We start from the raw sequence: 26228 nt of genomic DNA, 5'->3' as shown, positions 1-26228 counted from the left end.
ATGGGGTCTCACGAGTGGAATAATGTGCGGTACAGCTCTCGCCTGTGATAAAATGGAGATGTAATGATGGAAGAAATATGGAACAATATATTTTGCGATACCTTAAAACAAAAGACCATAATGTGAAATCGTAGATATTTTTAGTTTGTCATTTAATACAGATCATCACCTATATTGCAAAGCAGGTTACTGAGCTGTGAGGAACATCCTCAATTACCTGCTGTGCAACGGAGCACCCGTCTCATCTTAATGACCTTACAGTACCCTATCACCCCAACAGAGCACTTGAGTGTTTCCTCTTTTATACACCTCTCTGTGTTCAGTTATTACTTATTATTAATCCCTCGCGCTCTTCCACAGCGTGTCGTTGACCTGTCTTTGTATCCTCATCCCCAACCTGTTGCAGCAGATGGCCCCGCCCCTCCTGAGCCTGGCACTGCAGAAGGTTTCTTCCTGTTAAAAGGGAGTTTTTCTTTCCTACTGTCGCCACATGTTTGCTCATAGGGGTCATATGACTGTTGTGATTTTCTCTGTATTATTGTATTGTTGTTGTATTTCGGTGCTATATAAACACAACTGAATTGAACTGAAATTGCATGTTTAGATTCAAAGCAAAGAGATAGTAGAAATAGTGGGAAGGCAATACACTGTACTGCAAACCTAATACGCTTTATGAATATAGCATCAAGCTTTATATCACTCTCATGTGTTCATGTTTCAAACAATAATACCAGTATATAATATATTCTGTAACTTGTATGTCTGAAATTTAAACATCAACAGGTGCTATGTGCAAAAAATGCCAAAACAATATAGAAACCATGAGCCATAAAGAAGGCTTTCAATAGGTGCTGACCTGTGTGAGAAACCTACTTTTCTCCTGCTTGTCTGGAAAATCTATTTTTGGAAAGTGTTATTTTAAGTTAAATAGGACTAATTAAAAAGTGCCGCCTGTAAAGCAGCACATATGATGACACACACATACACAAACATTTGACAGGATATCAACCAAAACTCCAGATAAAACACATTTATTTCCACGCCATTAGTGAAATAAGTATTTGATCGCTGAGCGAAATATGACAGTACTTGGTAGAGAAACGCTTGTTGGCAGTTAGCGAGAAGATGTTTCTTGTAGTTGGTCACCAGGTTTGCACATATCTCAGGAGGGATTTTGGTCGTCTCCTCTTTACAGAAACTCTTAAATCCTTTTGTTTTCTTGGCTGCTGCTTGGCACCTCGAAGCTTCAGCTCCTTCCACAGGTTTCCTATAGGACCGAGGTCTGGACACTGGCGCTCTCCATGACCTTAAGATTTTACACTACTGGCCCCGCCCACCTGTCCCTCACGGTGGTGAAGTCATCCCGAGTAGAGTTGATGCCAAAGAGCTCGATTTAGGTTTCATGTGACCACAGCACTTTCTCCCATGTGTTCACTGGCAGGCTTCAGACTTCAGTCCTGTACATGTAGACCTGGTAAGTACTGTAAGATTTCAAAAATTGAAATCTTACAGTTTCTTGGTGACTGTGGTCCCGACTGCCTTTAGATCATTAAACAGCTCCTTCTGTGTAGTTTTGGGCTGATCCCCATCTTCCTCACTCCATGAGGCAAGATCGTGCATGGAGCTCCAGACCAAGGACGACTGATGGTCATTGTATATTTCTTCCGTTCCCATTACTAACCGTTCTCACGAAACTTGTGCTGATGATTTTATATCCAATCAACCTTGTGCAGCTTTTGGCACTGAAGTCCTTCCACAGCTCCTGTCTTTGTGATTTATGACTTCCACATAATCACATTATGTGATGTGGCTACTTCTGATGTTTTTTGTTGAAAACAGTTATTTTTATAATCCAACTTATGATGCCAGATATATCCTGGCTGCACTGCAGAGTACCACATCACTTCGATCTACAGTAAAAGCAGTGTTTTTGTTCCTAAGCAGGGTCCTGACCTCTTTTGTCATCCATTGTTTCTGGTTGGCATACACCCAGATGTTTTTGTCAGTGTTATGGTGTCTGTGAAGTGCTAGGAAAGTACAGATGTAGTCTACTCCTCCAGCTTTGTAGCTTTGAAGAGAGACCATCAAACCAAATTTACAGCTACACACACCAACACCAAACCCTATTCCAATGAGGCCACATGTGATCTTCCTCTTAGTCAAGAGGAATGAACACAAAGCCGATAGCACAAAGCAAAGATGAAAACCAGCACAAAAAGAAAGTGATTGTGATTCTACTGTAGAAACATGAACAGGCTGCAGCCTGACTGCTCATCAGTTTGTTACCTGTTGAAGTTCAGCAGCTTCACTGCAAATCACAGCTCCCTTCACCACAGTGCTGGGGTCAGCATTTACTCAGCTTTAACATCACTCTGGGTTCTTGGCTAGCTTAGTGTTAGCATGCTGTCTGTGCAGGTGCAAGTTGTGTTAACAGTGTGATGCAGTTGTTTCTGTCCTGGAGCAGTCTCCGCTTTACCATCACACTCTCATCCTTTTGTGCAATAATAATAAAACTAATGTCCACGCTGCAGACTGCGTCACTATTTTCCTCCTCTGGTGAACTGAAATCAGCTGATTGTAGCGAGAGTGCAAGAACCGATAAGCGGGATCGATAGGCAGGCAAACGAATGATTCCAAGGAATTGGACTACTGGGAAGCGGTTCTGTACAAGAACCAGTTCTCGATCCTCATCCCTTCCTGTATCCCTATTTGATTTTGGAGTAGACTTTATCCAGTAGGTTTTTCCTGTGTGTAGCACAGTTCATATGCTGGTGGAATTTCAGCAGCACTGCTTTGACTCAACATGATGAAAGTCCAGCGCTATTATGTGTGCTGCCTCTGGATATTTATGAATTTAGCGCTAATGACACTAGAAAGCTAAGGGCTGAGCCAGGTTTAGCATCAAGGGCTATATAGAGAACCAAGCCTATTCATTTATGTCCTCTGTAATGGATATTTGTTTTTGGTTTACATCTTTTGACTTGTTTGAGCTACCCTACTAAGTCCTGATGTACTAAATAGAGGACATCCCGGGCTCTCCACCGACACGTCATGTGTTTGAGTGTCCTCTTTTAGCTCCAAAGAGGCAGGAAAAAAAATTCAATGACAGGATTCTTTTTTCCTCAGTTCTCTGGAGGATATACACGGGCGTGATCAGAATCAGGTGGATGGAAATAGAATAGAATAGAATAGGCTTTTATTGTCATTGTACATGTACAACAAAAATGTAGGAGAACAGGAATAAATGACAAACAGGAGAAATATATATGAGTCCATGTGTGAGTGGCCTGAATGATGAGGGTCAGATTGGTGAGTGGCTGGGCAGGGGTGGGATGTGGGGGGATAGGGTTTGTTAACCCTTTAAGACCTACCATAGAACCAAGTCCGCCAGAGCTTACTTTATATTTTTACATGCTGTGGAGCCATTTTTGGGAGCATTTCAAGTTGTTATACATCAATATACCCATTATAGCCCAAATTTTAATAATATGTCTGCATTAAGTGCATAGTAATTACATAAATTGCAAAAAAGTGCAATAAACTACAAAAAAATTGAAAATCGTTTTTGTTTTTTTAACATATATTTCTAGTTAGAGAAATTTAAGAGGCTTATCCCTCAAAACTGCAAATACAAAAAAAGTTGCACAAAATAGTTTCCCACCACAGGAAATTTATTTTGAGTGTCTTCATAGTTTTATTTTTGAAATACACCAATTTTTATATACTGCAGGAAAAACGAAAATAAATATTATGATGCAAATTTGCAAAAAAACAGCATATGCATCAAAATAAACTATTTCCAGCAGTGCAATATGAGTCCTAAGCATCCCAGAAACGACACAGAAAGTCATAAAGTCAATCATAACTTTTAAAAACACCAGTATAGGCTCATAAGGCCCTGAAGGTAAAAAAAAAAAAACTACATTTCCTCAAAATGACATCACTTCCGGTTTCAGGCAGGTCATGGCGGACATGCGATAGTTCGCGCTGATGGACGTAGGAAGTGTTACGAACAGCTGATCGGATCGGCAAAGCGTGTTTCTGGAATATTATGTTTTTGTCGCTGCAAGTGCTTTTTATGCAGTTTTTGCAAAGCTATATGTGGAAGGAAACTGTGACCGAGGACAAGCTGATGGCATAAGATGTAAGTACAACTCCTCCGGTTTCATATGCAAAAAAAATTATTGCGCTAGCTTACGTGGTTGCAGAGCTACTGGGATTTAAAAATAGTTAGGCAAAACTGAGTGTGCCCGCTCCGACCGGCTTTAAAGGGTTAACAGTCCAAATGGCCGAGGGGAGGAAAATGTTTTTGTCTGGACGTGTGAGACACAACTGGTCTGAGGCGCCTCCGGAGGGCAGGTGATGGGCAGAATGCAAGGGGTCAATCAATCAATCAATCAATCAATCAAGGCTTTATTCGCCACGTGCAGGTTGCCCTGCAGTGAAATAGGAAATCTCACAGGAAATCAATTTATTATGTTGATTTAAGCATATGTGATGTATTTCCATGATAACATGCTACGTTAGTATTTTCAGGTAATTCACTTTTAAGCAACATACTGTAAAGATAAAATGTTAGGATTACCTTCTAGTTTTCAAAGCTTCTGGCATCTAGACACTCAGTATTACCAGTGTAATGACGTATGTGTTATTCTTTTCATGTTACTGTTATACATTTTCAGAAACATAATGAGGAATACAACATGCCTCATGGAAAGACTTTTTTAACCCTAATCTAATTCTGTCGTAATTGTCCCTGTTTATAAGGATGATGAGAGGTGTTGTGTTTTTCTCAAGAGGTGTGTGATAGTAAGACATATACAACATGACAGTGGTGTTAAAAACACGTGAAACAAGCTGACACACTTACATATAGATTACAAATAGATATATGAACGCGTTCCAGCGACATACAGGACCTATACGAGTGTGTGTGTTTGTATCCTGCCTGCAGCGGCGAGTGAATAAGTGACAGTGACAGATTGCCCATTGAATCTTTCAAATGATGATGAAGCCTAGAGCAATATGAGCCAAGGATGTTTACCATTTCATCATTTCTGTTAAGGAGAGCAGAAATAAAGCCAGTGCTGATGATGGACAGATACGCACAATGGCACACAAGACCAAGTGCAAATGGATGTTTTAGCATTGTGTCTCAAATGTCACACTGATTGGTCCAAAGGTCGATCCGAGGATCCTGCCTCCCTGAGGCCAAGTTCGAATGATTGTTTGGGTAAAAAAACAACGTCGACGGCAGAAACAGCCTCCAAGGAAAATAACCATAATGTACATTTATGCAGTCGGACCACATTATTAAAATACAGGAAGCTGCTTGATAATGCTAATACAGTGCAGTGGGTATGGACATAACCCAAAAGACACACAGCAAGAGATCACAAGTAAACAAAGCGGCTTGAGGTGACTGTTGTTGATGCTGTACAAATAAATTAAACAACTTTTATTTGTACAACCCACAAACAAAACCTAAGGGTTCATTCATAGATCACTTCCAAACAACAGGAATATCCATACCTCATGATGGAAAAACTCCTCTTAACCTGACAAGTATAACATGAGGTTATACACACACAATACAGTAACATTATGTTGAAGCACAGTACGTATCACTCCGAGAGGCTCCGCCTACGATAGCCGTAATGCTCCGACAATCTATCAAGCGGTGCGGCTTCGTAGCTTAGCAAAGTCGTACTGAAACATTTGACAGATTTTCGAGCGCCGTGCACATAAAATCGTTTCGAGGTCAGTAAACACAACCAGAGTTCATACATAAGGCACACGGGATTATAAGGGGCTCTGTCGACTTTCAGAAAAATCAAAGGATTGATTTTAAGTGTGCCGTATTTTCCAAACAACATGGTAATAACGACGGCCCGCTAGCATGCGCTACCAAAAATAGTGCTTTGTTGTGTATCTGATGGACGAAAGCTAAACCAGTTCCACACCAGTGAAGCTGCAGCATTTTTACAAACCAGTTCAGGTTCATGGTTTCATCCAACGATCCGCTTTCATCCTTCTCATTCTGCGTCGCCGCCGTGCTTTTTCTGCCATGTGCGTATGAAAACAAAGGCACTGCGCATGCGCGTTTTACCCAAATTCTATTTTACCCATAACGTTGCCCAACATTATACCGGCATTACTGTATTGATATGGTCCAGCCCTAATGTTCATACTTCATACTTCATTTACATTTTGCATTTTTCAACTAAGGTAATGCATGCAGCGACGTAAACCAGCTACCTAAACTGTTGAGCCATGTGTTCTATTAACGTTAACTAGTAATTACTTTATGAATTTCTTCACAAATAAAATGTTACCAATTTGAAAAAACATATTGACAGCTTTCCAATTGGAATATGATTAAGAACAGCAGTTTTAATTGCTCTCCTCTCTTTATAGCCCAGAAACAGCATTAGTGAAGGTCACCCATGACGTTCTCATGGCCTTTAACAGTGAAGTCATCTCTATGCTTGCCCTCAGTGCAACAGCAGTCAATACTGTTGGCCACAATATTTTACTACAGAGATTCAAACATGCCATGGGAACAACAGGAATCGTGCTGCAGTGCTTTGAAGTGTATATATTTAATAGACTCCAGTTTGTATATCTAAATGGGAATGCCTCTCACGCAAAAGTTAGTTATGGAGTTGCACTGGGTTCTGTGTTACGAGCAGTACTCGTGCTTGCTTTAGGCAATATGATTAGAAAACAAATTTCATTGCTATGTAGCTTCATTTATCCACGAGGCCAGATGTTACAAATCAATTTAAACTGTAAATTAAGAAGATAAAGCATCAGAGAAAAAATCCACTTGACCCATGGCAACAAGGGGAGAACAAAAACTAGGAAGAATTTCTATTAAAATGCAGATTGTTACGATCATGGATTTGCATTCCTCTGTGAAGAGATCATGGCTGACAAGGTAAAATGCAACTTAAAAACAAGGTCAGACAATATTTCAAATAAAAATATGAAATTATTATTTCACTGTTTTTCTGTTTGCCATTCAAAACTATTTCTTTTGATGTTTCACGCAGTAGTCATCATATGTTTGTGCTGTAACAGTTTGCAGCTGTGTGTCTGAATGCTCTTCACTAACAAGTGGTATAAAAACCTTTGAATCCAAGTGTGCGTTCTTGCACGTGTCAGCGGTTAATGCCTTTCCCTGACCACTGTAACTGCAGGGAGCTCAGTGACTACAGACGCTGGCTTCATAAGCTAAGGATGTCTCAGCTGTCAAACTTTCATAGGTTGAGTTTTATATTCAAAATCAATGTTTTAGAGAAACCATTTCGTTAAACTCTTTAAATGAACTGCTGCTGTTTTCTGAACAGATGCCTGTTTTAAAGCATTTGAACCTTTTTTGTTTTTGTAGGCTGCTAGTTTATAGTTTATTGTAGAGAGAAGATGTCATGGCCTTTTTGACTTAACAGAAAAGTATGGATGTGTAGAAGCAGTACTACAGTTTTATTGCAATCCTTCTGAAAGAGTAGGATTATGGGCATGACTGGGCATTAAAGTACCAGTTTAACAGGTTCTCTGTGAAACTGGTGTGCAAAAAAAGACACATTAATTAAGACAATTTTAAAAGCAGAGGACTTACTACTGTGCTGAATTTAAAGAGATTGCAAATTTGAAAGAAAAGTCTTTGGACAGTCCACAGATTAAATCAAGAAACCATCACTAAGCAAAAATGGGTGCCTGAAAATGTCAAAGCCACCCTTCCTCCTTCATCTTTTCCTTCTGCTTTTTCCAGATCTAAGAAGGCTCCTAAATAATTGAATTCTGCGGTAACAAGTAGGAAAACACAAGTGTGGAGCAGGGCAGGCTGGTGTATCCAGGTGTAGTTAAGCAAGTCATGTATTATAATAGATAAGAGAAATGCAAAGGGCTGCAGCGTGGGCTCGGCCGTCACAGCACTTTACGCCATGAACTGACCCATAATATTTGTATTTTATTCCAAAAACTTGCAAGTAGAAAAAAACCATCTAAGCATGAGCACTGAAGTTTACTGTGGACAGTGAAGGCATCACTATAGCATCACACCTTCTCTATCAAAACACACTCATCTGTTTTATAAGTGAACCTGATCATGGGGCCAAGTCAAATTCAAACAAGAGACAAATAAATTACGTGATGAATGAACAGCTGGAAATCCACATCTTTCACTCCTCACTGTGGATCACAGCGCTGATCCTTTATGTGAATCCCTGCAAAGCCCTGATGGTTTCTGAGGAGTGAAAGCCAATAAAAGTATGGAGGTGAGACTCCAATCATAGTTGCTGTGTTGTTGCAGCATCATTATCTACACATCCAAAGCTCCTCTGGCCAAAAGGGAATTCACCAAAGAACCGTACCTGACTCTCTTTTCTCAGACCAAGCCTTCCTAAAATCACACTGCACTGTTTGGTATCACAGTGGTATCACATTAGCCAGGAAAATGTATGTTGTTTGGAAATTATTACAATGTACTTTAATGCAATTGTACTTGTTATGTTTTATTACTTTTTATTTTCAGTTTGGGATTTATAAATGGATTCGAACACAACACACGACGTTGATGAAAAGGAAAAGCCTCTATTCAATGGCCCGTCCAGATCAGCGTTGGTTAGAAGCAACAATTCACCCCAGTTCCAAACAATCTGGTCTCCAATGGGAAATGTAAATGAAACCATAATGCAATGATTTACAAATCTCATAGTCCCATATTTCTTTTGCAATAGAAAAAAAACTAATATTTAATATTTAGACATTTTAATGTTATATGATAAATATTAGCTCATTTTGAATTTGATGGCAACAATATGTCTCAAAAACTTTGGGAAGGGGGGAAGGAAATGTTGTAAAAGGGAGTGGTACAAGAAAGAAACAGCTGGGTTATAATATCACAAATGTCAACTAACATAATCATCCTGCTGCAACCAGGTTTCTGTGAGGCAGAGTAAATCGATTTGTTGATCAATTATTAAGTCATGTACTAACAGAGACTTGGAGGAGAGAGACCTGATATTTAATAATCCACATTTCACTGTTTTACTCTTTGGTTCAGATGTGGATACTGTATTGTTCTTTCTTTGTGTTTATGTTTAAGTTGTTTGTTGCTGGTTTTTACTTTGTTTTTTGTCTGTTTGGGAGCTGACACAGTCTCTATGGAGATGGGTTTTTGGGGGGGTAGCAGGAGGAGAGAAGCTGCAGAGAGGCGTGTAAGACTGCAACTCTGCTTCCTGGTCCCAACTCTGGATAGTCATATTTTGGGGGGTTTAATAAATTTGTCCATATTTCTAGAAACGAGAGCTGCTCCATCCAAAGTGGGATGGATGCCGTCTCTCCTAACAAGACCAGGTTTCCTCCAGAAGGTTTGCCAATTATCTATGAAGCCCACATCGTTTCTGGGACACCACTCAGACAGCCAGCAGTTTAAGGAGAACATGCGGCTAAACATGTCACTCCTGGTCTGATTGGGGAGGGACCAGAGAAAACTACAGAGTCCCACATTGTTTTGGCAAAGCTGCACACCGATTCAATATTGATTTTAGTGACCTCCGATTGGCGTAACCGGGTGTCATTACTGCCGACGTGAATTATGATCTTACTGAATTTACGTTTACCCTTAGCCAGCAGTTTTAAATTTCCCTCAATGTCGCCTGCTCTGGCCCCTGGAAGACAACTGACTATGGTTGCCGGTGTCTCTAGCTTCACATGTCTGAGAACAGAATCGCCAATTACCAGAGTTTGACCCCCGGCGGGTGTGTCGCCGAGTGTAGTCTTCATTTAGCCCAGAATGGCTAAATGAAGCAATCCCATCCAACTACCAGCCAATAGCCTGTCTCAGCACAACACGAAAGCTCGTGTCAGCCTGACTTCAAGAACCTCAAGGGCGAACCCATCCAAGGTTTTTCGTAGATACACCCAGGGTATCAATTTGAGCTTCCTATGTCACCTCGTTCTTCAGTTACCACATTCACAAACTTAGGTGTCCACGCCACCCGCCCGTTAGCCCGACGTTGTCACCACAGTACTCCATCAGCTTGACCAACCAGGGAAATACTGTGCTGGGAAAAAGTATCTGACTGATTTTGTTTTTGCTTTCAGCACATTTTCCAAGAGTATCAATCAAAATTTTAATATTCTGTTTTGTTTTGAATTTTAAAGACAATCTGAGTAAATACAAAATGCTGTTTAATTGATTAAGAGGAAAATCTATCGAAACCTGCGTAGTGCAATGTGCAAAAGCATTCTCCCTGTTTATTTTATTTATTTATTTTTAATGTTCTGTGATGTTTACCTGTTGCTAAACAGACAGGAACTCATATAAGCACCATTCTACTCAATCTAAGAACTCTACCCACGTTCATTCACCCAATCACACATTCATACAGTGCTTTTATCTAACATTCTTACATATACTCACACTCTGTTGATCATATCATGAATAAATAAATCAGAATATTGTTTTTACATGTCATATTTCACACTGGGAGATGAATTAAAGTAAAGGATGAAAGACGGCTGCAGTGAGAAACACACAGACTGAATTACAAGTGAGTTCTCGGAGCATCAGTTGTGTTACCTGTCACCCACTGACAGGTAACACAACTGGGGAACACATGGGATGTCGTACTGAGCAAGAATGTGCCATTTGGCTAATATAGTATGTGCTGCCTTCATTCCTCTGCAATCACACTTCATCCATCCATCCATTCGCTTCCGCTTATCCTTTTCAGGGCCACGGGGGGTGCTGGAGCCAATCCCAGCTGTCATAGGGCGAGAGGCGGGATACACCCTGGACAGGTCGCCAGTCTGTCGCAGGGCTAACACACTTCATCCTGTCTGCCTAATATTTTAAATCAGGGGTGTGCAGCTCCAGTCCTGCAGCTTTTAGACGCATCCCTACTCCAACACAGCTGAATCCGATGGTTGGATTCCCTCTTCAGCAGCCATCAAGTTTGGCAAAGGCCTGATAACAAACCATTCATTAGATTCAGGTGTGTCGGAACAAGGATGCATCTACACTGTACACGGTTTTTGCTTTTCTATGTTTTCAGAAATAATCTTTGTAGTAAAAATGAAAAGTGAACACAAAAGCTGATAAAGTGGCCTCAGAATGTCAGAAAGTCAGTAGTTTATTTAGTCGCTTATTCTTCACTGATTGTTCTTTTAAAGATTTTTACACCAGGGATGAGACAATACTGCTAAGGACTGACACTAAAAGACAAAACATGCATGTATGATGTACAGATGGCTGACAAAGGAACGACCAACATGTTGGAGCCCTACAGTGATGGCTCTGTTACGCTGCGTGGTTCTTTTCGCTGGTGTAGTTTGCAGCAACCTGTCTCCTTAAAGAAAGGATATCGTCAAATCAACAGAAGTTTTATTTCTGAGCGATAACCTGTAAATAAACATTTCTACCTGGGAACCTGAACACTGATCCAAAGATCTAATGTTACCTCGGGGAAATCTGTCCATCTTCAGTTTAACTGAAGGGTGAAGAAAAGCATCATAATCAAGCTTGGATAAGTAGTGGGTCCAAGTCCATGACACTTCAGTTCAATGTAATTACCTTTTTTTATAGACCACCAAATCTTTTGCTTCAAGGCATGTGCAGAGAAGACAGCCCTTATTTATTCTTCAAACAGGTTTTCTTGGAGCTGTGTTCAGGCTTCACTATTGCACTACAGCAGGATGAAAACACGATCGGAGCATTTCTCCAGGAAAAGTGTTCAACTACAGGGTAACAAAGACCTTCTTTATCCTTGTGAGATGGTGCAGATCAGTTGTTGTTCTCTTCATCCTGATGACGTTTCGCTTCAATCTCACCGATACAAAAATCCACCTGACCAGCGCAACCAGAATCTACAACCCCAAAACAGGAGGCTGGATGACACACACACTCTTTTGTGTTGAGTTGAATCAACAGTAAAATCTACAATGCTTTGGGACTGCACGCTCTGACTGCAGAAACAATGAGCACTTAGCAATTTAAAAATGACCTCAGCTACTGAAGCACATTTTCACGCCACCCTTCTACAGAGAACGATGTGCTGGTATAACAGGTGAAGCTTTGCCAAAGTAGTAACGAACCAACTGTCCAGATAAAAAAGTTTATGTCTTAACTGAACCTGGTCTGAATATGTGGATGACAAAGCCTCCCCTGAACGATTAATAATGGGGGACGAGCGCTCCTTTTTTCTATCTGTGTGAGCTAAACTAGCTCACGTTCACGTTTCATTAATCAGCTTGCGGCTGCCGAGCACACCTTTGGTAACATCTCCTGTTTCATCAGCCGTGTTACTTCACAGCTGTGAAAAATGTTTCTGTTTCCATCGAAGACAGAGCGCAGCTTTTTCTTTTACTTTGGCGACCTCAGACACGACACCACATTACTCAGCTGTGAGCTACAGTGTTCACCGTGAGGGGACGTGAGGCTTTCTCTGCCTCCGGTGTTGGGAATATCCCATTAAACTCCACTGTAGGACATGTTTTAAAAATCATTCTGAACAGGACTACAGCTTTTTTACTCCCATATTGAAACAGTGAGAACAGTTACCCACCATGTTACTGACTAAACATTATATGCCTATAAGTCTATATGAGGAACTAGACCGTTGTCCTTTATCTAGCATGTGTCTCAGAGGATTAGAAACACATACAACAGCTGATAAACCAAATGTCTATATTACCAAGTCCGTATCTGTCCACGTGTTTGATAGAGATCTTGCTTTTTGTCCGATTTTCCCATTTTGCAGCGCCCTAAAAGGAACGTGCTTTTTCCATCAGAGCTGAGAGGAGGGCAGAAAGAGCTGATAATTGGATGTGTGCTATTACCATACCGCTGCTTCTTGTGTTTACCTCCTACTCTCTCCCTCTGTCTCATGTCTCTGCTGCTAACCCCTCCTCCTCTCCTCTGTCACGGAGTGGGAGCCAGGGAGTGACGCATCATCATTCGTTATTCCACTGAACACTCTGTCGATTCCCCTCTGAGCCGCAGTTTCATATCTCATCAAGAAAAATGCCAGCTCTAACAGTGGCTGGCTCCAGATTAAAAAAATCAGGTGCACCATGCCACAGGCAGGCCTATTTGCAGCAAAACGCTTTAAAGGGAGAAGAGTTAGCGATGCATCTATTGGAAGCCACAAATTTCCCTTTAAAATTAGACCGTACATCCCATTATTCCTACCTTTCTGAAAGGTTTCTGTTTTGTCTACACTGTAGTTTTCATATTATCCACAACCTAATTATAAATGTAGGGTGTGTTGTTAAAATGGCTGCGACGTTTTATTAAAGCTAAGAGTTATACCTTCATGGATGATGCACCTGCAGAACGTGAACATCTGATGTGTGACGTGGAAAACTAGTTTACAACCTCCGTTTACACACAAGTGCCAATAAATGAGTGTCTTACTTCAGCACGTGAATAGCCAATTAGACTGGCAAACTACACATTTCCTAAATAAATATTGTATAATTTATGGAATAAGCATATTTCATTAATTTACTGCATCATTTCTTTTAAGCATCTTCTGCAGCAACTTCTGGAAACTGTTTACTCCTTGCAGTGGGAATGTGTGAGGCTCCTATTGGAATAAAGCAAAGACAAAAGCAATGCAACTAGATATCACTGTTCAGTGAAAACTGGGTCATGAGGAGAAATGCTGATTAAATAAAAGCAGGAAACGATATGATTTGCAGAGTGAAACAACACAAACACTGTTAACACTTATGCCAGGTACAGCTGCGGGTTTGAAATTCTGTCTGACAACATAAGATAAAAACTTTTGATGAAGGCAATAAAGCTGCCACATTAATCCAAAGTAATTCTGTTTTATTTTTAATATAAATCATATCAGAAACGGTGACGTCAAGTAATAAACTGTAACACAAAAGGGACTGCATCAAAATACTTTTCAAAACCAAATCAGGCAACAGCAGCCAGTGTGCAGCCACGTCTGGATCTCACATGTAATCGGCTACATGTGTCCGAATGAGAGTCGTGTGCCTTTGAGATGATTCAGGGCTTTAATGCCCTCCATCCTGGAGGCGTCTACACGGTGACCATAGTGCTCTGGTACAATCACTCAAAGGAGCGTGGCACGCTCATTTTACATGTTGCCTATTCCATCCCCATCAGCTATTTTTAGAACTGGTTGAATAACAATGTCACTGACTCACTGTTAGAAGTTTGTTATTTACTCTCCACTTTCCTCCTACCTGCTGCCAACGTTGCTGCAAACGTAACACAAACTAAATGCTCACAGCAAAGCTCTTGTTGACGTTCATTATCGATTTGCATACACTATTCATCTCTTCTACACAAATCAACAACGCGAACATGATAAAAACACTGCATGTAATTTTGACCCCATTTACTCTCAAACTGACACAGACTGACACTCATTGCTGGCTTATTGCAACTGACTGCAAACAGTTGCAGACCTGGTTCATTCTTCAAAGCAGGGAGCAACAACATCACAAGCTGATTGCACACCACAGTTGCAAAATCTTCATATATATAAACTACAGGACATGTATGCACACAGTTCAGGTTTTCATAGTAGAATATGTAGCGGAAGTGAGTGGTTACAAGTGGCTACAGGCTACAGTAGCCAACCAACAAATGCATAGAGTGCACCCACATTTCACTTCATAGAATGAAAATGTTTGTTTTGTTGTTGCTTTCGTTTCATTTGCACTTTTCATGTTTCCAAATCAACGGTGTCATTTATTGGTCATTTCTATAAAGCCAGGAAAATCATTCAAATGGAGAATTATTTGCATTAGTGTTGAATGTGATGAGCAATGCGTGTGGGCATCTGTTAATAAGAAATATTTCACATAAAAGATTCTTTCCACATTAAAATGCAGTAACCTCTTCTTTTCACAGGCTTCATGTTCCAAGGATATGTTGCCAGTTCAACGTTTGTTCCTGGCTGTCCTGAACAAAAGTGAAGACAGTAAATGTGCTAGTTGAAGGCAGGGCTTAGAAAAGGGCAACATCCTTGGTCTGATTCCCGACAGTCAAAACAAAAATCTGAATAAAATCCATTCACAAGCAAAGGACAACTCCGTTTAGACTCAGCTTTAAAGTGTAGCAGCAGAATTACCACTGAGTATCCTCGCGTACAGCATGGGAGCGATTTTAGAAGAAACAAGTGAAGAACAGCATCGTGCAGATGCTGACAAAGGGTAAAAATTTCAACATAATAAATGAAAACTTGTGACAGAAATCTAGATGCTATTACACAGCCTCCCCAACCAGGAAATTCAGCCCAGCAAAAAAGACAAGACTCCTGTTTCCACAGGGAAAAACTGAAGTAAACTAAAAGTTGGAAGAGCATTTCCTCAGTGCTGAAAGCTCCAGGGTTCAAAGGTGACATTCAGCTCGCGTTACTTCCACCAGTGTTCCATCCAGTCAGCAGTTACAGAGTCCAGTATTCTGGGTAAGTCTTTGTAATAGGCTTTTTGTTCCATATGGACTCCGTGTGTAAAGGCCTGGCATGTTCCTGCATCTCTGAAAGTGTTGGAGTGATTGTTTTGGCTGTGGTCACCTCTCTGATCAAGGTTCCACCTCTGGTGGCTCCTGGTACTCCAACACCTCTTCTATTTTACAGAGGTGACTGTGTCTCTGGGACCAGTCAAAGCAGTAGGAACAGTCTCTGTCTATTTGTCCAAAACCAGTGCTAATCAGAGAGGAGACACAGAACCATCTGATTGGTCGAGTTAGCTAATACAAACAGCAAAAGCCTTCATGTAACCTCGAGGTTATCTGCTACTCCAGCAGTGTCTGTAAGTCAATGCACGCTTCAGCTGAGCACATATTCTGCGATCATTATCATGCGCCTTTCTGAGAAGGATAAAAATGCTCCTTAGGTTTACTCTCCAACATAAATTTTTATGAATATGTACGTAATTTTGTACCTACATGAAATGAAGGGTTCATAGCTACAATGAACATCCCCTGAACACATATTGAATCGGTGTAATAATCAGCAGCAGATTCGTTTTTTAACGTGTGGTCTAGAGTGAGAGTGTTATCATAAAGTAGGTCAGCCCTCACTGTTATTTGCTTCTTTTAGGGAGATATTTGGCAGCTATTTTTGACTGACTCAACGCTGCAAATGGCTTCCAGAGTGCCTGAAAATATATCTTAAACAGCCCATGAACCCTGAAAGCTTCCCACTTTTGATCAAAGTGCTGCAGAAGATGTGTGTGCCTGTCAGTGCAGAGAGCGGCTGACATTAGGTCCTGTCTGCATTACTGCAAATGGAACACATTAGCTGCAAATAAAAAGCTCCTGACTGACACACTGGCAGTTAAATTCAACTAGATAAAAGACTCACATTGTGTGACTTACTGTTGACTGCAGTTCTACTGCAGTACTGAAGATGCATCTTTCATCTCTGGGATCATATTTTCTACATATGACTTTCATCCAGTGTGTGGAATCAGCTCAGCGTTAGTGGACTGTGCTGAGCACACACGTCCTGTGCCAACGTCTCATCAGTGCACCATTCATTTTTAGCATTTTTCAACTCAATTGAATTCAACTGTATTTACACAGCACCGAATCACAACAGCAGTGTCCTCACACAAAGGTGTTGCAGGAAGGAGGCTTCAAAATATCAGTTTGCCCTGTTTCAGCATTTGATGTGTTCCTTTGTAAATTCTTTTTACAAAGCAGCCCAACAGTGGTTTCTGTTGATAACCACTGTTTATTAATTTATTTATTTAGTTTGTCTCTCAGTTTGAATTTGAGAACTTGCAGTACAGGAAATCCTCTGATGTGACGACGTTTCAGTGGATTGTTCTCGCTCGTTACCGTGTTCTACATCCTGAAATAATTCTTTATTAGACACAAAGATATTTTTACCAGAAGCAGGAACATCTTTAAAGATCATTAAAGAGAAGAATAGCGAGTTAGTGAGTATCAGTGCCTGTCTGTGTGTTTTCAGTGTATTAGCAGCACTGCGGACACACACACACACACACACACACACACACACACACACACACGCACACACACACGCACACACACGCACACGCACACACACACGCACACACACGCACACGCACACACACACACGCACACACACGCACACGCACACACACACACGCACACACACACACACACACACGCACACACTATATAACAGCACTGGATCAAACATTTCGAGGCAAAGCAGAGAAGAATGTTTTTTTAACTGTAAAGATTTTGTTCCACCTGCTGATAATAAATATCGTTCACCTGCATACAAAAATCATCTCATTAATAGAAAATCATGTTGCTATTATCTATTACAGGAAAATCTAAGACAACTAAAAACTATAATAAGAGGACAAAAACTCTATTTTTTTGAAACATTGTTTTAATATTAATTATTTTAAATAATATTTCACTATCTAATTATAAACGTAAAGAACTTTTGGTTCCTATTTTTGAAGAGTTTTGTGAAAAATCAAAAACAAATGTTACAAAATAGATTTTTGTTACTTTGATCTCGAATGCTGCGAATGACGAACAGACGGTGCACTCCTCACCTTCTCCGGAGGAGCTGGGGGATTGAACCGGCCGGCACACACCAGGAAGGAGTCCGGCTGAGGTTTGCCATTCTTCACATCTGGATCGTCACCCAGGACAATGTGATCAAAGACAGCGAAGAACTCTTTGTGTTGACTCGTCTTCAATTTGAACGTCACGCCGGCTGAGCTGGTTGCCACTGCAGTGGGGATTTTGTGCTTCTGCAGATGACGCACAAGTTTCTCCACACCTGGTGGTACATGCGTTGCAGAATTAGTCTTAATGTAGGACTAATATACTGGTTCACCAATTTACAGGATAACATTAAAACATTAATTATCAAAGTGTTTTGTTAATTAAGAAATATTCCCAACATGTATTCCCCTGCAGAGCATAACAGTCTTTTTTTTTTTTAAGTTTGAAATTTGGACTTCAGGTTGTGCAGGGGAAGAAATGTGTCTGTTTAATGGTTACTGAGTGGTGATTTAATGCGTTTCACATGGATAATCTTTACCTGTGACCTATAAAAAGTGCTGCCTTCAAGAGCACATGAATTTATTTATACTGTTTTCCAGCTACTGAGAGATGTTTCCTGCCCCCTGATGTCATATACAGGGATGCAACAGGGACAGACGCTGATGTGGAAATATTCAGAGACCTTGTTGGACGAGGCAGTGTGGTGCTGACTGTCACAGTGAGCTTCAAAGGCAGGTGTAACCAGGCCCTCTGCATCCCAACAATAACAGTTATTCTGATTGTTTTTCTATTCCTTCAGAATTTTCCGATTGCTCCTCGTCTCCTGCTCTGGGATGTCGCACTCGAGCTTCAGCTCAAGTGCATCAACTATAATCATAGACGAGGTTCCTAACAAGACACAACGAACTGAGGGTGCACGTGATGCAGCATCAGCTAAACAGGTTGTAAGGAAGCTGGTTTTTCATGGAGTTCCCAACATTTCACTCAGAAACACCAGAAAAGCTTTTAACACCATGTTTTTGTTGCTAGTTGAATCTGTGCTGGGAGGTGGTGGTGAAGGAGTACTACAGGAGTACTACAGGAGTACTACAGGAGTATAACTGGAGTACTACAGGAGTACTACAGGGGTACTACAGGAGTATAACTGGAGTACTAGAGGAGTACTACAGGAGTACTACAGGGGTACTACAGGAGTATAACTGGAGTACTACAGGAGTACTACAGGAGTACTACAGGGGTACTACAGGAGTACTACAGGAGTACTACAGGAGTACTACAGGAGTACTAGGAGTACTACAGGAGTACTACAGGAGTACTACAGGAGTACTAGGAGTACTAGGAGTACTACAGGAGTACTACAGGAGTACTACAGGAGTACAACAGGGGTACAACAGGGGTACAACAGGAGTACTACAGGAGTATAACTGGAGTACTACAGGAGTACTACAGGAGTACTACAGGAGTATAACTGGAGTACTACAGGAGTACTACAGGGGTACTACAGGGGTACTACAGGGGTACTACAGGGGTACTACAGGAGTACTACAGGAGTACTACAGGAGTACTAGGAGTACTACAGGAGTACTACAGGAGTACTACAGGAGTACTAGGAGTACTAGGAGTACTACAGGAGTACTACAGGAGTACAACAGGGGTACAACAGGAGTACAACTGGAGTACTACAGGAGTACTACAGGGGTATAACTGGAGTACTACAGGAGTACTACAGGAGTACTACAGGAGTATAACTGGAGTACTACAGGAGTACTACAGGAGTACTACAGGGGTACTACAGGAGTATAACTGGAGTACTACAGGAGTACTACAGGGGTAGGTACTACAGGGGGTACTACAGGGGTACTACAGGGGTACTACAGGAGTACTACAGGAGTACTAGGAGTACTACAGGAGTACTACAGGAGTACTAGGAGTACTAGGAGTACTACAGGAGTACTACAGGAGTACTACAGGAGTACAACAGGGGTACAACAGGGGTACAACAGGAGTACTACAGGAGTACAACTGGAGTACTACAGGAGTACTACAGGAGTACTACAGGGGTATAAACTGGAGTACTACAGGAGTACTACAGGGGTATTACAGGGGTACTACAGGGGTACTACAGGGTTACTACAGGAGTACTACAGAGGACTACAGGAGTACTAGGAGTACTACAGGAGTACTACAGGAGTATACAGGAGTACTAGGAGTACTAGGAGTACTACAGGAGACTACAGGAGTACAACAGGGGTACAACGGATACAACTGGAGTACTACAAGGAGTACTACAGGGGTACTAAAAGGGGTACTACAGGAGTACTAGGAGTACTACAGGAGTACTACAGGAGTACTAGGAGTACTAGGAGTACTACAGGAGTACTACAGGAGTACTACAGGAGTACAACAGGAGTACTACAGGAGTACAACAGGGGTACAACAGGAGTACTACAGGAGTACTACAGGAGTACTACAGGAGTACTAGGAGTACTACAGGAGTACTACAGGAGTACTACAGGAGTACTATGAGTACTACAGGAGTACTACAGGAGTACTACAGGGGTACTACAGGGGTACTACAGGAGTACTAGGAGTACTACAGGAGTACTACAGGGGTACTACAGGGGTACTACAGGAGTACTACAGGAGTACTACAGGAGTACTAGGAGTACTAGGAGTACTACAGGAGTACTACAGGGGTACTACAGGGGTACTACAGGAGTACTAGGAGTACTACAGGAGTACTACAGGAGTACTACAGGAGTACTAGGAGTACTAGGAGTACTACAGGAGTACTACAGGAGTACTACAGGAGTATAACTGGAGTACTACAGGAGTACTACAGGGGTACTACAGGAGTACTACAGGAGTACAACTGGAGTACTACAGGAGTACTACAGGAGTACAACAGGAGTACTACAGGAGTACAACAGGGGTACTACAGGAGTACTACAGGAGTATAACTGGAGTACTACAGGAGTACTACAGGAGTACTACAGGAGTACTACAGGAGTACAACTGGAGTACTACAGGAGTACTACAGGAGTACTACAGGAGTATAACTGGAGTACTACAGGAGTACTACAGGAGTACTACAGGAGTACTACAGGAGTATAACTGGAGTACTACAGGAGTACTACAGGAGTATAACTGGAGTACTACAGGAGTACTACAGGGGTACTACAGGGGTACTACAGGAGTACTACAGGAGTACTACAGGAGTATAACTGGAGTACTACAGGAGTACTACAGGGGTACTACAGGGGTACTACAGGAGTACTACAGGAGTACTACAGGAGTACTAGGAGTACTACAGGAGTACTACAGGAGTACTACAGGAGTACTAGGAGTACTACAGGAGTACAACAGGAGTACAACAGGGGTACAACAGGGGTACAACAGGAGTACTACAGGAGTACAACTGGAGTACTACAGGAGTACTACAGGAGTACTACAGGGGTACTACAGGAGTACTACAGGAGTACTACAGGAGTACTACAGGAGTACTACAGGAGTACTACAGGAGTACTACAGGAGTACTACAGGAGTACAACAGGAGTACTACAGGAGTACTACAGGAGTACTACAGGAGTACTAGGAGTACTACAGGAGTACAACAGGAGTACTACAGGAGTACAACAGGGGTACAACAGGAGTACTACAGGAGTACTACAGGAGTACTAGGAGTACTAGGAGTACTACAGGAGTACTACAGGAGTACAACAGGAGTACTACAGGAGTACAACAGGGGTACTACAGGGGTACTACAGGGGTACTACAGGAGTACTACAGGAGTACTACAGGGGTATAACTGGAGTACTACAGGAGTACTACAGGGGTATTACAGGGGTACTACAGGGGTACTACAGGGGTACTACAGGAGTACTAGGAGTACTACAGGAGTACTACAGGAGTACTAGGAGTACTAGGAGTACTACAGGAGTACAACAGGAGTACAACAGGGGTACAACAGGGGTACTACAGGAGTACTACAGGAGTATAACTGGAGTACTACAGGAGTACTACAGGAGTACTACAGGGGTACTACAGGAGTACTACAGGAGTACTACAGGAGTACTACAGGAGTACTAGGAGTACTAGGAGTACTACAGGAGTACTACAGGAGTACTACAGGAGTACAACAGGAGTACTACAGGAGTACAACAGGGGTACAACAGGAGTACTACAGGAGTACTACAGGAGTACTAGGAGTACTAGGAGTACTACAGGAGTACTACAGGAGTACTACAGGAGTACAACAGGAGTACTACAGGAGTACTACAGGAGTACTACAGGAGTACTACAGGAGTACAACTGGAGTACTACAGGAGTACAACTGGAGTACTACAGGGGTACTACAGGAGTACTACAGGAGTATAACTGGAGTACTACAGGAGTACAACTGGAGTACTACAGGAGTACTACAGGAGTACTACAGGAGTACCAAACAACACATGGCACAAGAATGGTTACCGTCCTGGTGGCTCACCTGGTTGATAATCGTGTGTATAAATATGTTTCAGGGTTTTGTTTTCATATTTGTGCCACTTTGACTGCACAGCCTTTGCATACATTTGCATTACTAATTCAATATCTCCTCTCAGACCCAGCTGAAACAACACTGGGAGTGAGAATGACAACAGGTGAAAGCAGAAATCCAGTACTTATGATCAAGTACCTGTAAGGGATACTTTTATATATGTATTTCAGAAAGACTGAGGTTCATGTGCAGAAATCCAGACATCTGCGTGCTCTTAAAGAAGGCGTGTAGATCAGAGCCTGACTCTTCTGATGCAAGTTATTTTAAAACTCCGCTTTAGTTTTCAGTCAAAAGACACACATTACAAATTCAGCTACACTATGATGACTGAGAAACAATCCCCTTGGCTCCAGACGTCTTTATTTTATTGTAAGAAACTTGCCCCAAAATTTCATTTGGTTTTGAATAACATTCATCTGGTATCACTTTTCCACACGCGAGATCTGCACAGAGCCGAGGGCTAAGGTATATGGCACACTCTCACAGCTCACTGGAGATCATCTAGGAATGGACCTGGTTTTAATGAGTCGTGCAGTAAACATCATTTCTGTCGCCTTTGTTTGATTGAGAGCAGTGATTCTCAAACAGTAGGATGAGCCTAAGATGATCATGCATTTCTCCAAGAAACACTTCAAGTCTTTATATTGTTTAAAAAGAAATATTAAAAGTATGTCCATGTTTGTAATAACGACTCATCTGATATAATGCATGATCAAACTGCTTTTTGAATATCTCACACAACACAGAACAGGACTTAGTTTGGAGAGAGCTGGTAATGGTTTGAATTCTATCCACACACTGTGTCATGTGGGGAACATCCCACTGTGTCTGGTGACATTATTCCTGCAGCAGACGAAAACTGGAATTTGTTGGTGTTGTTACTTTAAATAATGAACGTCGTTTTCTCCCCGTCTCCGACTGCAGGTATGACAGTAGAGTTATAGCATTTGATTGTTGAGCACCAAAACTATTGAAACACTTGTAACCACATAGAAACTTGATACCTAAGCATCCTTGAATGATCCATTACCCGTGTGCTGTTGGCCCTGATTCCACATTAGTCCTTTATTTATCCAGGTAAAAAATCTCATTTTCAAGAGAGACCTGGCACATGTGGACTGTGTGAGGTCTGAAGTCTTTTAAAAACAGAAACAGATCACGTGCTGAAAAGCATCAGACGGCCAAAGCTTATCACTGGGAAACCTTCAGCATCAAACGAAATGAATGCGAGATCAAACGAGCTTTTCTCATCTAGTCGAGTTAAAGTTGATAGTTTTGATTATAACGCTGCCTCGCTGCAGTCTTGTCTCTTTTCTACCAAATTCTTTTGGTAGAAAATCTTTTTTCTTTTGACAAACTGCTCAGAGAAAAGGTTGATGACCATGGTCATGCACTCAGTACAAAGTGAGGAAAGTCGTATGATTCAGAATATTTGAGTTTAAATTTCACAAACCGTTTGATATTCAAACAGTGTTCAGATGAAACTTTGTATTTTATACCTTCGTTTACGGTGTTTTCATTCAGCTGTATTAATGACTGCGGGCAAAAATACACTTTTATTTGAAAATTAATTTGTTTATTGGAATTCTTCTTATTAATTTTAACAGTTTTCAGTGTTGACACTTGGGGGAGTGAAACTAGCAAGAAAGTAGCTCTGAGCGCGGTTATTTGTCTAATCTGTTAGTGTTATTTTAACACATTTTTGTGAGTTAAACAACAAACTGGCATTGTGTTAAATATTTAACTATTCTGAACATGTCCGTTTACATCTGCTCTATAAACCCTGAAAAAGTGTTGAAACCAACTCTGTGAGAGTTAATTCAACACTGGGCTTTTTGCTGTGAAACAAAAATGCATTAAAGCTCTTGTGTAACATGGGCAGTGTGACAGGCTCCGGTCTAAGAAAACACAGGAGAAGTCATCCACTGGTCAGAGTCTGTTTGCCTGTGATTCAAGCCTCTCATGCCCAGTAATGGATATCATGTTTAATCCACACAAAGCAGAAAACATGTGATCAAAGTTCTTCTTGTGTCACTGTGGGGTCACATATACAGTTGGCAGAAGATCAAACCTCTAGACCTAAACTAGAGTCCACTCAAACTAAACTACTTACTGACACGTATAAAAAACTCCAAGATTAGCAGAGTCCCTGCTGTTCATCCACTCATGAACATCTGTCATGTGTTGACCTGCAGCTGGACTAAGCTCTGCCCACTAAAGCGATGTTTCCCTGTTTAACAATGACCGTCAGCAGCACCAGCCTGTAAGAGCAGACAAAGAGCGTCTGTGAAAGGTTTCACTAAGCCTGTGTTTAGTAGCATTAGCAGCACAAATGAAATCCTGTCTGCAATAATTTAATTATGACACGGCTTTCTGGATGAAATCCAGGGAGTTGTTGGTGTATGTGATTATGAACTGCCAGTGTAATGTAACACAAATGGACATGTGATGGATGCGCGTCTGTGTCTGACTTCTAATGTTCATGCAGGTGTTTACAGGTGTCCGAGCAGCTATCACACTGGATGAGAGGAGCCTTCAGTCACAACACTTCCACACACTGGTATGATTCACACACAGAACGAGCAGCACTCCTACGTGAAGATCCACAGCCTACACAATACCCAATGAAAGGCAGTTTAAATTACGTGTGTTTTTACTGTTTGCTATTGTCCCGTTTGGAAGCTCAGGAGACAATAAAGTAACCTTAGCTTAGCACAAACAGCTGCATCTTACTGCTGTTTGTCTGCTCAGAGAAAGCTGGTAAACACAGTAACTGATGTCAAATGTCAGGGTAAGTCAGAGTTACCTGGCATGAGTTTAGCAGAGGGAAAGATCTTTTCTTGTATTTGTCTGCTTTCAGCAAGCAGCTCCTCAGCTGTCATGGGGAGCTGCAGCCTATCACGGATCATCTGGGCAGCATCCAGAGCCTTCTTCCCCATCACGGATGTCTTCACGTCCCATGTGTACTGCTTTCCAAACCGGTCACATATTTCCTGGAAGGACACGGTGTAAAGTCGCTCGGTGTCTACAATGAGGAAATAAACAGCTTTTACTTAAATGTCACTGAACATTGTGTAGAACTGAAGCACGTTGCTCACCACAAACCTACAGGTACACCAACAAACGAGCACATCTGATCTGACGACATTATCAGTGTTTAACATTCATTAAAACCCATTTAAAACAGGCCAAACGCCGGTATCAGCTTCGGCAGGTGAATCATTTGCCAGGTATAAGTAACTTAGTTACAGAGTCTGCGTTTAGTGGTAACACAAGTTTACTTACACTCCTGTAAAGACTGGTTTGTTTTATGGTAAACAAGTTGATAGCACAGACTGGTGGTTTAGATTTGTGCCGAATTCAACATCACATATATGTAAAAACTTTACACGACACATCATGTCAGTAATGTTTTTCCACGGGCTGCGGTGGACCAGGTCTTCACCAGACTCGAACACGACTCGAGTGAATGAATGGATTTCAGCACTTAAAACACAACATCACCAGAAGAAGATAAAAATGCGTTTCAGGACCTAATAACAATCCATCCATGTCAAAAATGACACGGTCCACAGGTTTGTAGCTGCCGTGGGACACAGACATGTTTCACTTGTGACTGCAGTTCCGCGTGGCCGGAGCAGGACAACCAAAACTCAGCCAGATGTTCGCGTCACGAAACAAATAGCGGCCAAACGCGCGTTTCCACCAACGTCCCCTCAAAGACAGCTGTCACACGGTTCCTTATTGTAAACATCTGGTTATAAATAACAAGCCTTTCTGCATTGCTCTCTAAATAAAATATTCGGTCTACTCATGAATACTTTTTAGATGACCCAGAGCAATGGATTGTGGGAAATGAAGTCCACACGAACCTTTTACAGCAGGGATGTAAAATTGATGCCAAAATTGGGACACTATGTTAAAAGTGAGGGACTTTTAACTAATATTGACTATATATGAGATTTACAGCTTTTCCCACTGATATAGACCTGCCACGACTCATACAAAAGTAATAGATGATAGACAGAAATCTTTCTGTTTTTCACTTTTCATCAGTTTGTTATTTTCAGTTTGAGCTCAAACAGCATGGTAACAGACGCCTGTTGGGATTGCACTTCCTTTTATTCTTCTCCCAGACTGAAAGGGGAGTTTCACTCATCCAGCCCGCTTAGAATGAAA

At 41.5% G+C, this 26228-nt stretch overlaps 1 protein-coding gene across 1 annotated transcript in view; it reads right to left on the bottom strand.

Moving 5' to 3' along the window:
- Positions 1 to 25754, bottom strand: part of LOC120723413 (pseudouridine 5'-phosphatase) — a 33916-nt gene extending 8162 nt beyond the window's left edge. Inside the window, exons 1-3 of the mRNA XM_040014845.1 lie at positions 25583 to 25754; positions 24856 to 25074; positions 17557 to 17786 (exon numbers count right to left, since the gene is read on the bottom strand). Of these exons, the coding sequence (XP_039870779.1) occupies positions 17557 to 17786; positions 24856 to 25074; positions 25583 to 25652 (519 nt within the window). The 5' untranslated portion in view covers positions 25653 to 25754. The remainder of the gene's footprint in view (positions 1 to 17556; positions 17787 to 24855; positions 25075 to 25582) is intronic.
- Between the last annotated feature and the right edge of the window lie 474 nt (positions 25755 to 26228).

Source organism: Simochromis diagramma, unplaced genomic scaffold (assembly GCF_900408965.1).
Source record: "Simochromis diagramma unplaced genomic scaffold, fSimDia1.1 OVJJ01000165.1, whole genome shotgun sequence".
Lineage (NCBI taxonomy): Eukaryota > Metazoa > Chordata > Actinopteri > Cichliformes > Cichlidae > Simochromis > Simochromis diagramma.
Note: the sequence above shows the minus strand (reverse complement) of the source record. Positions and strands in the feature narration are given on the sequence as shown.